The sequence below is a fragment of the Hypanus sabinus genome, chromosome 12 (assembly GCF_030144855.1).
Source record: "Hypanus sabinus isolate sHypSab1 chromosome 12, sHypSab1.hap1, whole genome shotgun sequence".
Classification (NCBI taxonomy): domain Eukaryota; kingdom Metazoa; phylum Chordata; class Chondrichthyes; order Myliobatiformes; family Dasyatidae; genus Hypanus; species Hypanus sabinus.
The window spans coordinates 29,785,719-29,801,728 of NC_082717.1; the positions used below are offsets into that span (position 1 = coordinate 29,785,719).

The 16,010-nt window shown below is 39.2% G+C and overlaps 1 protein-coding gene across 1 annotated transcript in view; it reads right to left on the minus strand.

Moving 5' to 3' along the window:
• Positions 1–609: 609 nt before the first annotated feature.
• Positions 610–16,010, minus strand: part of msh2 (mutS homolog 2 (E. coli)) — a 60,839-nt gene continuing 45,438 nt past the window's right edge. The window contains exons 14-16 of the mRNA XM_059985705.1: positions 12,087–12,334; positions 6,292–6,464; positions 610–1,123 (exon numbers count right to left, since the gene is read on the minus strand). Of these exons, the coding sequence (XP_059841688.1) occupies positions 947–1,123; positions 6,292–6,464; positions 12,087–12,334 (598 nt within the window). The 3' untranslated portion in view covers positions 610–946. The remainder of the gene's footprint in view (positions 1,124–6,291; positions 6,465–12,086; positions 12,335–16,010) is intronic.

A 16,010-nucleotide genomic window follows, 5' to 3' on the forward strand; every position in this document is an offset into this window, starting at 1 on the left:
AGGTGCTTAAAAATAAATACAGAGATGTCAGGGGTAAAACTGTTCAAAAAAAAAAATGCAGAGTGGCAAGTGTGTGGAATGGGCTGCCAGCAATGGTAGTGGAGGCGAATACAATAGGATCTTTTAAGAGACTTCTGGACAGGTACATCGAGCTTAGAAAAATAGTGAGCTATGGGTAACCATAGGTAATTTCTAAGGTATGTTCGTGTTTGGTACAGAATTGTGGGCCAAAGGGCCTGCATTGAGCTGTAGGTTTTTTCTATGGTTCATTACAACTAAAGAGTATTCATATTTTATGTTGCTTTTTGTTTACAATTTGAACTTTCCTGATTAAACCATAATATCTCCCCTTAAAAATCTGCCTCTGAACAAGGGCTCAATGATTTCTCCTACAATTATTCAATTGACTTAATTTCATTTGGATTATATTTCTGGAAATAATCTGGGGCATAGATCTACATTAGAGGCAATATATAAATACAAATTGTTTTTTTCTTTCAGAATTCCAAAATTAAGGATTTTTTAAAAAAAAGTACTTAATGTGCATGACATTTTCCCCACTGCCAGGTGCAATTTGTTGTTACAAAAACCATAAAAAATATACAGCAATGGATTTTAATAATTTTATTGTAAATGTTATCTTTTTGAAAGAAAATCACAACAAAATTAACTGCAATGTGACTCACATTGCAATATACAGAATAAATGAAATAGAAAAAGCATGAAAAGCCCTCCAAGCAGACTTGTGTCTTCTGTGTAGATGGTGCACCTCTCAAACTCCGTTAAAATGATTAATGCAGCCATTGACAAGAACAATTCTTTTGTCTTCAGGTACACTTTTATACAGCAGCTTGTGCTCAGTGTGAAGGAATACTTCTGCTTAGTTTCCTTGACTGTCCATATTAGTTGCCAGGGATTCCATCTGTAAATTCATTCACTCTGAAGTTTACTTTAAAGCTGTCACCTTAGATCTTGCAACTATTTCATTGATGAAACTGTTATTCTGTGCCAGCACCTCAGACTTCAGCATCATCAGCTTCTGCTTTACCTGTTTTTCAGACAGGTCACAAATGGGCAATGCTTTGATGCTTGCTAGAAAATCAGCAATGATTCTTTCACCATCCTACAGAAATGGAAGGGAAATATTACTCCATGGCTGCAGTAAACACTGCACCATTTTCATGCTACTCAGTATGATTCAGTAATGACCACAGAGTGCTTCAAGTAAAATTATTTTACATGGAAGATGTTCTGATACCCATCAGAAATGCCAGTTGAGGTTCTTAAACTGTAGACATGGGCACACCTTATATTATACCTATTATCATAGAGGAATCTTCAGATTTTAAGAAGGGAGAAAGGATGGAGCCCAAAGTCCACATTAGCACGATTTTCCAAGATAAAACATAAAATTTTATGATATTCAGTAAGTCAGGTAGCATATACGAAGAGATAATGAACATTTTGAGTTCAAAGCCCTCTATCCGAACTGTTGTATCATCTCAGGGGTGAAATGTTAGAACGGTTTTCCCTTCATATATGAATGTTGAGTGTTTAACGCCGAGTCCATTCTGTGGGGCCTATCAGCAGCGGCAACAGAGGTTGGTGAATTAAATAAAAGTACAGAAGGGATAAGCAGAGCAGCCATTGTCAGGAGTAGGCCAGTGGTGAGAGTAGAAGTGACAGGCTTTGGCTCATTCAGGCTTCAGCAAGTGAAGTGGGAAGGTGGACTTCATTTTCGGTTTTCTTTGCATTCTTTTGAGGAATAGAGAGTATATCAGTAGGGTTATTATTTTGCTCTGGGTGTTAGATGTGGGAACTTGGGAATCTTCTGGTCTCCCAGATAGCCACATCTGCACCAGGTACACCGAGATGCAGTTCCTGAGAGACTGTATTAGGGATCTGGAGCTGTGGTTTGATGGTCTACAGCTTATTAGGGAGACAGAGAGGAGATACAAGGAGTTAGTCACTCCAAGGCTGCAGGAGTTAGATAAGTGGATGACTGTCAAGGAAGTGAAGGGAACAGCTTAGATATTAGAGAGCACCCCTGTGACCATCTCCCTCAGTAATCGTTATCTCGTTTCGGATGCGGCTGGGGGGGGTGTGACCTGACACAGGATGACCACGATGATTGGGTCTCTGGCACTGAGCCTGGTTCCATGGTGCAGAAGGGAAAGAGGAAGATGAGGAATGCGGTAGTCATAGGGGATTCCATAATGAGGGGAATAGACAGGAGGTTCTGTCAGCCTGATAGAGATACTTGCATGGTATGATGTCTTCCAGGTACCAAGGTACATGCCTAGTATTCTGAAAGGACAGGGTGAACAGCCAGAAGTCTTGGTACATGTTGGTACCAATGACATAGTCAGAAAGAAAGAGGAGGTCCTGAAGAGAGAATTCAGGGAGCTGGGTAGGAAGCTGAAAAGCAGGACCTCTACGGTAGTAATCTCAGGATTGCTGCCTGTGCCACATACTAGCGAGGGCAAGAATAGCATGATCAAACATATTAATGTGCGGCTGAAAGTGGTGTAGGGGCAGGGCTTCAGATTCCTGAATCATTGGGGCCAATCTGGGGGAGATATGACCTGTACAAAAAGGACAGGTTACACCTGAACCTAAAGGAGTCCAATATCCTAGTAAGCACATTTAATAGAGCTGTTAGGAAGGGTTTAAACTAATTTGGTAGGGGGACGGGAACCGAAGTGATAGGGTTGAGGAAGGGGAAAACAGAAATAAATCAAAGATAGCATGCAACAGAGATTATAAAAAGATTATATATGGGAGATGAGGCTTAATCACAGCCAGTGGCATCAGTTGCAGGGCAATAGAGGTGTGGTGTAGTTAAAACAGAAAGCAATACTGAACTGAAAGTGTTATATTTGAATGCACGCAGCATAAGGAATAAAATGGACGATCTTGAAATTCAGCTACAGATTGGCAAATATGATGTTGTGGCCATCTCTGAAACTTGGCTAAAGTATGGCTGCCATTGGGAGCTGAACGTCCAAGGATATATGGTGTATCTGAAAGATGTTAGTAGACAGAGGGGGTGGTGTGGCTCTGTGTATAAGAAATAATATTAAATCATTGGAAAGAGATGACATCAGATTGGAAGGTGTAGAGTTTCTATGAGCTGAGTTATGAAAGAGCAAGGGTAAAAGTACCCTAATGGCAGTTGTATACAGCCCTCCAAACAGCAGCCGGGATGTGGATTACAAATTACAGCGGGAGGTAGAAAGGGCATGTCAGAAGGACAATGTCATAATAGTCGTTGGGGATTTTAACATGAAAGTGGATTGGGAAAACCAGGTCAGTACTGGACCTCAAGAGAGAGAATTTGTAGAATGTTTAAGGGATGGCTTTTTAGAACAGCTTGATGTTGAGCACACTAGGGAATCGGATGTGCTGGATTGGGGGGTTGTGCAATGATCCGGAGGTGAAAGAGAGCTTAGGGTTGGGGAACCCTTAGGGAACAGTGATCACAATATGATCGAGTTCACATTGAAATTTGAGGGAGAAAAAATAAGATCAAATGTGTCGGTATTTCAGTGGAATAAAGGAAATTACAATGGCATGAGTGTGGAACTGGCTGAAGTTGACTAGAAAGGGACACTAGCAGGAAGGACAGCAGAGCAGCAATGGCTGGAGTTGTTGCGAAAAATGAGGGAAGACATATGTTCCAAATAAGAAGAAATTTTCAAAGGGACGAAGGACACTAGCGTGGCTGACAAGTCAGAGCCAAAGTAAAAGCAAAAGAGAGGGCACACAAGGAAGCCAGAGCTATTGGGAAGATAGAGGATTGGGAAACTTTTAAAAACTTGCAGAAGGAAACTAAGGTCATTAGGAAGGAAAAGGTGAATTATGAAAAGAAGCTGGCGACTAATATCAAAGAAGATACTAAAAGTTTTTTTTTAAACTATGTATAAAGGGTAAAAGAGAGTTGAGGGTAGCTATAGGACCAATACAAAATGATGCTGGACATATTGTAATAGCGGTAGAGGAACTGAATGCGTATTTTGCATCAGTCTTCACAGTGGAAGATATCTGCAGTATACCGGACATTCAAGTGTCAGGGAAGTGAAGTTTGTGCAGAGGAAAATTATGACTGAGAAAGTGCTCAGGAAGCTTAATGGTCTAAGGGTGGATAAATCTCCTGGACCTGATGGAATGCACCCTCCAGTTCTCAGGGAAATAGCTGGACAGATTGCGGAGATATTAATGATGATCTTTCAAGAATCGATAGATTCTGGCATTGTATCGAATGACTGGAAAATTGCAAATGTTACTCCGCTATTTAAGAAGGGTGGGAGGCAGCAGAAAGGAAACTATAGACTTGTTAGCCTGACATCAGTGGTTGGGAAGTTGTTGGAATCTATGTTAGGGATGAGATTATGGAGTACCTGGAGGCACATGACAAGATAGGCCAAAGCCAGCAGGGTTTCCTGAAAGGAAAATCCTGCCTGACAAACCTACTGCAATTCTTTGAGGAAATTACAAGTAGGGTAGACAAAAGAGATGCAGTAGACATAGTGTACTTGGATTTTCAGAAGGCCTTTGATAAGGTGCTGCATGAGGCTGCTTAGCAAGATAAGAGCCCATGGAATTACAGGGGAGTTACTAGCATGGGTGGAACATTGGCTGGTCAGCAGAAAACAGAGAGTGGGAATAAAGGGATCCTATCCTGGCTGGCTGCCGGTTACCAGTGGAGTTCCAAAGGGGTCAGTGGTGGGACCGCTGCTTTTTACGATGCATGTTAATGATTTGGACTATGGTATTAATGGATTTGTGGCTACATTTGCTGATGATACAAAGATAGATTAAGGAGTGGGTAGTGTTGAGGAAACGGAGAGTCTGCAGAGAGACTTAGATAGTTTAGGGGAAGGGGCAAATGAAATACAATGCTGAAAGTGTATGGTCATGCACTTGGAAGAAATAAACAGGCAGACTATTATTTAGGTGGGAGAGAATTCAAAATGCAGAGACGCAAAGGGACTTGGGAGTCCTTGTACAGGATACCCTAAAGGTTAACCTGCAGGTTGAGTCAGTTGTGAAGACGACGAATGCAATGTTGGCATTCATTTCTAGAGGTATAGAATATAAGAGTCAGGATGTGATGTGGAGGCTCTATAAGGCACTCATGAGACCACACTTGGAGAACTGTGTGCAGTTTTGGGCTCCTTATTTTAGAAGGGATATACTGACATTGGGGAGGGTTCAGAGAAGATTCACAAGAGTGATTCCAGGAATGAAAGGGTTACCATATGAGGAATGTCTGGCAGCTCTTGGGCTGCATTCCCTAGAGTTCAAGAGATTGGTGGGGGGGGGGAAGAGAGATCTCATAGAAACATCCCGAATGTTAAAAAGCCTGAACAGATTAGACATGGCAAAGTTATTTCCCATGGTAGGGGAATCTAGAACAAGAGGGCTGAATTCGGGACGGAAGGACATCCATTTAGAACCGAGATGCAGAGAAATTACTTTAGTCAGCGGGTGGCAAATCTGTGGAATTTGTTGGCACAAGCAGCTATAGAGGCCAAATCATTAGGTGTATTTAAGACAGAGATAGATAGGTTCTTGATTAGCCAGGGCATCAAAGGGTATGGGGTGAAGGCAGGAGAGTAGGGATGACTGGAAGAATTGGATCAACCCAAGATTGAATGGCGGAGCAGATTCAATGGGCTGAATGGCCTACTTCTGCTTCCCTATCTTATGATCTCATGCTTTAAAACATGTTGTGCTGACTTTCACATTTGAAGATAAAGTTGTTACAAACTTGCATACAAAACATTTCTCCTACTTTTCTATTTCTAATTGAAAGTATTTTATTTGTTGTCAGTTTGATTATGAGTTGGACAGTTTTTTCTCTCTGCCTATGGACATCTCCCACTCTAATAATCCTATTAAATAACATCAAAAATATTCCAATGCCCTACAGTGTGAAATGGTTGTCCATTTTAAAATCCTAGAGGCAAAAGAAGGATAAGTCCATAAACAAAAATTATTCACTTCTGGTCCAGTGATGCAAGATGAGCATGCCATATTCAAAATAATTTACGATCAAGAGAAAACATTTACTGTCAATGAAACAAATAATATAAATCTCTTTCTACTAATTCCGAAGCTCAGTTAAATTAGTACTCTAGAGGACTATGAAAAGAAAAGAATCCAGGCTAATTAGCACACTGAATGAAATTACAATACAGTACTAACTACAACAGAGGTCAGGTTTAATGCAAATTTCTGAGACAGCCTGTTCTGATAAATCAAAACTAGTTGGACACAATCACAAACCTGTTTTTCCTGACGAGATTTCTTGGCCAATGGTCCTTCCTCAGATTCTTCAGTTTTCCCTGTATTCTGGAACTCCTCAAGCTCCAGGGCTTTGTCCTTGGCATTTTGAATAACATGTTTGGGAAACTGAGCAAGCTCAGCCACATGAATCCCAAAACTCTGATCGCAAACCCCTAAGAGCAAATAAAAAATTTTTTTATCACTAATTTTTATTGCAACACCAACAAGTTACATTCAATATAACCAGTTGCCGATTACATTTTGACTGTTTAACATAGCCACCCCCGCAAACAAAGAGTACTTTTGAACTGTATTTTCCTTGTGAAGCAGTATTAATTACATCTGATTACTGAATTGCTTTTATTTGAAAAACACTCAATTGTAGCAAGAGGTATCACATTCATTGGTGTTATTATTGCGTTTAATCTGGGTGAAAGTTATAAGAAAATGCTATACAGATAGAGACCTTTTCATTAAGGCAATCCACCACTGAAAACACACCTAAAATTTGAAGGATAATGGTTCTTTGGTACACCATTCTAAGCAAGAATTCCCAAACTTTTTTTATGCCATGGACCCCAGATTGGGAACACGATATTTGCAGAGACCTAACAACAGAACACTTTGATGTACATAAGCAGCAATTCTTTCTCATAAATTCTTTCTTGCAGGACTGCAAAGGCTCAATTATATATATATTTAAAATCAATTTAATACAGAATGGTATAAATCCTGTTGATGCTTAACTGAGACCAAAAGAAATGGAGATACAGGCTGAAATAAGATTGCACACATAATGCATTATTGGGATGCTAGCTACTGAAGCAGCAAACAGAAATCTGGGTAATTTTCTATCCATGAGGCAAATGATTCTCAGATAAACAAATGCTTCATCTCGGTTTTTTTGCTCAACGGGAAAACACTTGGCACTTGTAAATCTTTGAAATCTAGCACCCTCATAATACATATTTTACTGGTATAATTAATATTTAAATAAAATTACAAAACTTGATCAAATGTTTTAAAACAGTAATCTGTAGACTAAATCTTGCTGCCTCAGTTCCAAGGGAGACTATTGAGGTGTGGAGTTTCCCAAATCCTGCCAAGATGTAAAGCCAACTAATAAGCAATAAAGCCCTCTGTTGAAAGTGGTACACCATGCAAGTTGCTTGCTCTTAGTTGTTAACTCTTTTAAGGGCAAGGGTTAAGTCAAGTTGTAAGCTCTTGTCTTTGCTGTACACCACAAAAGGATTGTGGTTAGCCACATCTGAAATGAAGTTTTTATGCAATGCAAATATACAAGTTTCCTTCTGGATTCTCAGTGATATATAACTGCAATAAGAGGGGGCACTGGTTCTTTCTTGTTCACTAATGGTACAGGCAACTGGAGCTAAAACTGGGAAACAAAGACCCATTAAGATGGTACAGGGCGCACTTTTTCATTTTTACTGTGTCACTTCTGAATAGTGACACCTAGTAATAAAGCTTCTTTATACTTTGGCCAAAGTAAAGCTCTTAAGAGCACAATTGTATGTGAACTACTCTGCATGTTGCTTTGAATTCCAGGTAGGCCATAAAAGAAATTCTAGAAAGCATTTGCGTATTTTATAAATACCTATCACAATTCACTATCTACATGTCTGCCTGTCACAATTCATGTGTCTTTGCTGATAAAAATACAACAAGATTAAAATGCAGGTTCAATCATTGCAGAGCAAAAGGAATGTTGATTGATATTACAAGTTAACTACAAATGATAGGAGCCCAGATCTTAAATCATATGATGCTCATTGAGCTATACCACATATTGTAATCAGTACTCTCCATGGCAGCAAAAAATTCAGTCCAAAGTCCAAAATATTATTGACAAAGGCAACATGAAAAGGAAAGGAGTCAATTGGAAAACCTCCTAGAGGACCTCAACTTTTCTGTAGTTTGGAGGCTTGCATGCCTCAATGACCCAGAGTGCCATGTTGGCTGGAGCCAGGGCTTTATGCTTCGGCTGTTGGTCAGGTGGCCCGTGCCAGACAGGCCAAAGGGTAAAGGCCAGACTAAGAGTGGTCCACCACTACTCCATGTTCAGAGGTCAGCTCTGAGCTAAAAACACTTACTGGTCAAACAAAACTGTCATGGAAAAAGCAATGAGGAACTCTTCTACACCAGGATGACCAAGGACAGACAGAGATGGAGGACCTTCATTGCTGCCCTAAATACTAGTGGTGTAACAGGCAGTAGTCACTGGAAAAGGTTCCTGAACTTTCAAGAAAGCAAATGGGAGAATACTTAATAATATTCTAGTGTCTAGAGTAGGTTACGTGGTTCGTACAACATTGTGGGCCGAAGGGTCTGTAACGTGCCGTAGATTATTCTTCTCTACATTTGTATTCTACATAGGTTCACAGAAGTGGTGGGAAAAGGTTAACAGTGAGCACAATTTCAAGTTAAAATAACGCAAGAAAACATAAAAGCAGGTTGTAGCAAGGTCAGGTGCAAGTGCACCAACTACATAATATGCTGTATTGTAGCGGTGTGTTACATGCAGCGCTGCAATAACAACACGGAGTTGGTGAGCTGCAGTTACAAAAGAGGTTTATTCAAACTTCACGGCCTCGCTTTAAAGCCTCACCGCCCCGCACGCGGGCTTTCCCCCTTGCTGGTGAAGTAGGCTTGGCACTCTCTTTAGGACCTGCCTCAATGAGGGCGCGCGCCACCTTGTGAGCCGGTTCGAGTGCGCTGGGAAGTGGGTCGCCACAGTATCATTAACTAGATTACACATTCAGGTAGTGTCAACAAAAGTTAAGACATTAAAATCACAATTAGAAGTTCTACTGCCATAACCTGGGAATAAAAGTAGATTGCTACAGAAAAAGAAAAATCAGCTACATTAGCCAAGTTCATCCATGGTTGATGCACAAGATAAATGGTCACAAAAAGAAACTACAGGACACCTACAGTGGCGCTAGAAAGTTTGTGAACCCTATAGAATTTACTCTACTTCAGCACAAATAAAACCCAAAATGTGATCAAATCTTCACATAAGATCAGATTTTCTCAATAAACAAGTATAATTGTATTGTGTTACTTATTTAATTGGGTTCTCTTTATCTAGTTTTAGAACTTACATAAAGATCTGATCACATTTCAAGTCATATTTATGCAGAAGTAGAGAAAATCTACAGGGTTCACAAACTTTCTAGCACCAATGTAGGCCTTTGAATATATGAGCAAGAGGATAGCAAACTATTGAAAATGTGGAAGAAAGAAGCAAAACTAAGCAAGCTGAAGCTCAAACAACTTTGAAAAGGAGTAGGAAGAAGGTAGAAGCAAAATCTTACGGTACAAATTGTATTAACAAGCATCCTGGGTGTCAACATCTCTGAAGATCTATCCTGGGCCTAATATATTGATGCAATTCCAAAGTAGGCATGACAGCGGCTATATTTCATTGGGAAGTTGAGGAGGTTTGGCAGGTTACCAAGACCCTCACAAATTTCTAAAAATGTACCATGGAGAGCATTCTGACTGGCTGCATCACCATCTGGTATGGAGTGTCCACTGCACAGGATTAGAAAAGGCATACTCAGCAAACTCCATCATGGGCAATAGCCCTTCCAACATAAAGGACAATTTCAAAAGGCAATGCCTTAAAAAGAAGGCACTTGTCATTAAGGATCCCCATCACTCAGAACATGCCCTCTTCTCATTGCTGCCATCAAGGTGGTGGTACAGGGGCCTGAAGATACACACTCAGTGTTTTAGGAACAGCTTCCTCCCATCGCCATCTGATTTCTGAATGGACAAAGAATCCATGTACATTACCTCTGTATATTTTGCAGTACATATTTTATGTGTAATGACATATGTGTATATGTCAGTGATATTAAACCCGACTCTGATTCTAAAGCAATATAGCTTTAAAGACATTGTGAACTCAATATTTTATTTCCAGTTACAAATGCTCCCTTCCCACGTTAATTATAAGCTTGAAATGAAGTGCCCACACTAATTTGCAAGGCTTCAAATCCACTGGCACTTACTGCTTTCCTAAAAAATGGTGACATTTTTCACAGATAGTCAATGTGAGCTGAACCCTTGTTCTCCAGCACAGCAAAAGTGTAGTCACAGCTACTTATAGAAACACAAAACGCTGGCAGAACTCAGCAGGCCAGACAGCATCTATGGGAGGAGGTAGTGACGATGTTTCGGGCCGAAACCCTTCATCAGGAGTGAAGTAACATGGGATAAGAAGTGGGGGGAGGGGGGATGAAGTAAAGAGCTGGGAAGTGATAGGCTGAAAGAAACATTTTCCTTCAGCCTATCACTTCCCAGCTCTCTACTTCATCCCCCCTCCCCCCACTTATCCCCCCTCGACCATCCCATGTTACTTCACTCCTGATGAAGGGTTTCGGCCCAGAACGTCGTCACTACCTCCTCCCATAGATGCTGTCTGGCCTGCCAGCATTTTGTGTTTTTATTTATTTCCAGCATCTGCAGATTTCACTGTGTTGCCTTTGAATTCACAGCAACTTATACTGGTCAACGCCAATTTCAATTTATTTATAAAACTGGAGCTGCTTTGCTATCAGGATCACTTTAAAACTCTTATTTCTTCCTCTGCTTTATTATAATCTAACATTTTGACTATTCATATCAGCTAAAGCAGTGTCTTGCTATGCTGAAAGCATCTCCCAGATCAATTGCCTCCAACAAAGAGGACAGCAGGGATTAGGGGTACATTCTCAACTACAGAGATCGACCAATTCAAATTATTCTTTCTTTGTGAAAATCCTGGCACTTCCTCCCCAAAAGCAACAAAAAGGTGAAAGCATTTCAAAGAGCCAACCCGTCATTACCGAGGGGATACCACATCCTGAAAAATATGAAAAACAAAACATCTGCTCTACTTGCATACAGTCAACAAGTAAACTATAGGTTGAGTACTCCTCATCCGAAATGCTTGGGGCAGGAATTCTTTCACATTTTTGAATACAGATTATATTGAGATAGCTTAGAATTGCCATCATTTCCAACTCTGACTTTACATGCTACCAGTAAGCAGTCTTTATCTTGAACAGCAACAAACAGCAGCAAGCTTTCAGTCTCCACCTACAATGCTGCATTTTGATCAAAGGATTACAGTACATTGTATTTGTATTTTACTTTTCTTTAAGGATTCATGTAAGGTATCAAAACAATCAGCATTGCAGATGTTCTGGTGTTAAGATTTTTATCAACACCAATCTTCACAAACTCAATGAATTTCTCTGCAGTTTTGTGACCAGCAGATGCTTTATCTTTAAAATTTGTTAAAGCCTTTAAAAATTTAATGCCATGCCATTTTATTCCTCCAACCCGCCTGCTGAATATTGACAATTTCCTTCAATTTTAAGTTCGTCATGATGGATCTTTGCTTGTTTCATAATCAACATACCATTACGATGCATATGTTTATTCTGACATTGACAAATCCACTCATTCAATACATGATCAAGATCTTAAGTTTTTGCTTTATGCAGTGTTTATCTATTTTTCATTAACTTCTGTTCATTACATATTTGAGGTCACTTCTGAGAAATGTATGTAGTGTATCCAAAGCTTGTGCATTATCTGGGAACCTTGGCAGTACCTTGTGGAATTTTCCATTTGTGACATTATGCCAATACTCAAAAATATTTTGCATTTTGGAGGTTTTCAGATTTTGGAATTTAGATAAGAGGTATTCATCTTGTATTATTAATTCTTTTTAGGCACATAACATATCAAATTAAACTGTTGCTACTCATGTCTATAGTTACCTTTCTTGACACGGTACAACATGGTTAGTGTTTCATCAGTGGTGAGGGCAGTCACATGCAAATTGTTCACTGTTGGTACTTGATCAGCCAAGGCAGTCAACTCATGAAAATGAGTGGCAAACATACAAAATGCACATATCTTGGTGGAGATATATTCTGATATGGCCCAGGCCAAGCCAAAGCCATCATAAGTAGAGGTTCCTCTTCCCAATTCATCAATAATGATCAGAGAGTGTTCTGTTGCTGATCTGGGAAAGAAAGAGTATGTCAAAATTATGATCACAGGGGTTAGCAGAAATCTATTTGCAATTAGTAATTTTCCTCCAACATTAAACAGCTGCATTCTACTTGACTATACAAGTTTGTCCTTTCCTTTTCTAATAGTTGGCCTCCTCGCTCACTCTTACACCAGGCTGAATTTAACTCCCTACATGGTTCATAATTCACACTGCAGTCTCTGTAACACACTACAATATATTCAAACTATGATTACATGATCCAATTTTAATTTATTTGGATTCAAAATTAGAACCATAGCTCCACCACCTGTTTCACCACTAAAGCCCTTTATTTTTTTTTTGAAATTTTTTATTGAAATTCAGCATCATACAAACATTACCGTAAGATGTATTTCAGATACTGTATGTATATCATATATTCATGTTTGCCACAAATCTCCACATAGTATTTATCTGAGGTATACACTTATAGAAAAGGAAGAAAAAAAAAGAACAAAAGAAACTATGTACATGTAGGGAGTAGTTTTTTTTACAATATAATCATTGATTTGTGAGAATAAAATCAGGCCTGTGAGGTAATCATTTTTCTCCAGTATGAATCAAATATGATTGACAGATGCTGCTATCTTTTCCACTTTGCAAATGTCCATTGTAATTTCCATCCATGCGTTTAAAATTGGGCTTTCCTGTGATGACCATTTCCTGGTAAGAGTCTTTTCACTAGCCACCAGCAATATATTCATTAAACATTTATCTCTTTTCAACCATTCTTGAGGTATATACCCAAAATATATGATCTTACTTTCTAAGGGTACTTCACATTTAAAAATGTTTTGTAGGGCATTGTGTATCCCACTCCAATAGTCTTTGATAATGGGGCAATCCCAGAAAATATGGTAATGGCTTGCATTTTGATTTCCACAATTTCTCCAGCAAACAGGGAGGTTACTATCATAATGGGATTTCTGAGAGGGTGTAATAAAATACCTTATTCTTAAAGAGTGGAGTGACATTTACAATCTTCCAGTCCTCCAGGACATGCCAGAATCAAATGAATCTTGAAAGTTCATGACCAGTATATCAGTTATCTCTTGAGCAACCTCTCTCAGGACTCTGGAATGTCTTATCCACCTTAGGACCTTTCAGTTTGCCTAGCACTTCTTCCCTTGTAAAAGCAATGACCACCCAAACTCCCTCCATTTCTGGTACACTTCCATTGATACCTCCATATTATTGTCCATTCTTCCTCAGATATAGTTATCCCTCCTTCCTTCTCCCATTTTGTTTTAATATATGGTTTTAATATATGAATTGTTTAATATATTAATTAATATATGAATTGTTTTAATATATGAAGTCGAGTGTGTTTTAAGATTTGACAGAACTTTATACACACTTGAAATGATTCTGCTACCATTATCGGAATTATATGCTTTTCTAAACAGTTCTATCAAACTTGTCCTTGCCTCAGTTACATTTTTCACCCTATTAACATAATGTCGCATCTGCAAATACCGATAAAAGTCTTGTTTTTCTAATAAGTGTTTCTCTTTAAGCATTTCAAAACTGAACAGAGTTCCTTCTTTCATTATATTGCATAGTAGTTATTCCTTGAGCTGTCCAATCCTTAAATCTAACATCTGGTTTATTCGGCATAAAATCCGAGTCACATACACACCATTTAAGAATTACAATATCTCCTCCTAGGTTATATTCTTTTATAATAGTTTTCCACATTTTAAGAGTCCATTTCACCCATGGGTTATCAATAGTATTTATATAGCTTGGTAGGTTGTTATCAGCCAAAATTGTCCCTGTATGGGGATGGAAGAGTTAAAGCCCTTTAATTTGGAGAATTGGAGTAAATGACAAATATTCCCTTTTTCTTTACCATTTCAACACACTAACATGCTGCTTTTTACCAATGTTTTGTTTTAAATTACAGAGCTGCATTTCATATAAGAAAACAAAAAAGTGGGATTTATTGTTTTTAACATTCAGAAGATTATGTCTTTTTCAAAAGACAGGGATCACTAACATGAAACCTTCAATTTCAAATGTTCGCAGGATATTAAAGTGTTATCAGTTATATAATGGTAGAGGAAACTGAGAGCTCTTATTGGACTGTGGAAAATGATGCTGGTGAGGTAGTAATGGAGGACAAAGAAATGGCAGAAGAACTTAATGGGTAGTTTGCATCAGTCTTCACTGTGGGAGACACTAGTAGTCTGCCAGAGGTTTGTGAGTGTCATTGCTATTACAAGGGAAGAAGTGCTAGGCAAACTGAAAGGTCCTAAGGTGGATAAGACACCTGGACCAGATGAACTACATTCCAGAGTCCTGAGAGAGGTTGCTCAAGAGATAACTGATATATTGGTCATGAACTTTCAAGATTCATTTGATTCTGGCATGTCCTGGAGGACTGGAAGATTGTAAATGTCACTCCACTCTTTAAGAATTCAGGAAGGCAAAAGAGATGAAATCGTAGGCCAGTTAGCCTAACCTCAGTGGTTAGGAAAGTGTTGCGTCCATTATTAAGGTTGAGGTTTCAGAGTACTTAGAGATGATAAGTCAAAATCAGCATGGTTTCAATAAAGGGAAATCTTGCCTGACAAATCTGTTAGAATTCTTCAAGGAATTAACAAGCACAGTGGACAAAGGAGAGACAGTAGATGTCATATGGCATTTGCTAAGGTGCCTCACATGAGTCTGCTTAACAAGAAAAAAATTCTCTGGTGTTGTAGGAAATATATTGGTATGGATAGAAGAATAGCTGACAGGCAGGAGGCAGCGAGTGGGAATAAAGGGGGGGCCTTTTCTGGTTGGCTGCCAGTGATTAGTGATGTTCCTCAGGGGTCATTATCAGGACCGCTACTTTTCACATTGTCAGTGATTTAAATAACGGAATTGATGGCTTTGTGGCAAAGTTTGCAAATGATACAAAGGTAGGGGGGGTAGGTAGTGCTGAAGAAGCAGTGTGACTGCAGCAGGACTTAAGACAAATTGGAAGAATGGAAAAAAAAGTGGCAGATGGAATATAGTGTTGAGAAATATATGATAATGCATTTTGGTAAAAGGAACAATACAGCAGACTATTACCTAAATGGGCAGAAAATTCAAACATCAGAAATGCAAAGAAACTTGGAGGAGTCCCTATGCAAGACTCCAAACTGTTAATTCACAGGTTGAGTCTGTGGTAAAGAAGGCAAATACAATGTTGGCATTTATTTCAAGGGGCATAGAATATAAAAACAAGGAGATAATGATGAGACTTTATTCAACACTAGTCAGGCTGCACTTGGAGCATTGTCAACAGTTTTGAGCCCCTCATCTCAGAAAGGATGTATTGTCATTGGAGAGTCCAGAGGATGATTTCTGGAATGAAGGGGCTAACATATGAGGATTGTTTGGCAAGTTTGGAATTTAGGAGGGCAGGAAACATCATTTCCAGATCTACTCAGTCTCACATCTTTTCAATGATGAGGGGCCCTAAACTGTTCACAGTACTCAAGGTGAGGTCTCACCAATGCCTTTTAAAGCCTCAGCAATACATTCTTGTTCTTGTATTCTGGACCTCTTTAAATGAATGGTAACGTGGCATTTGCCTTCCTCACCATCGACTCAACCTGCAAGTTAACCTTCAGGGTATTCTGCGCAAGGACTCCCAAGTCCCTCTGCATCTCTG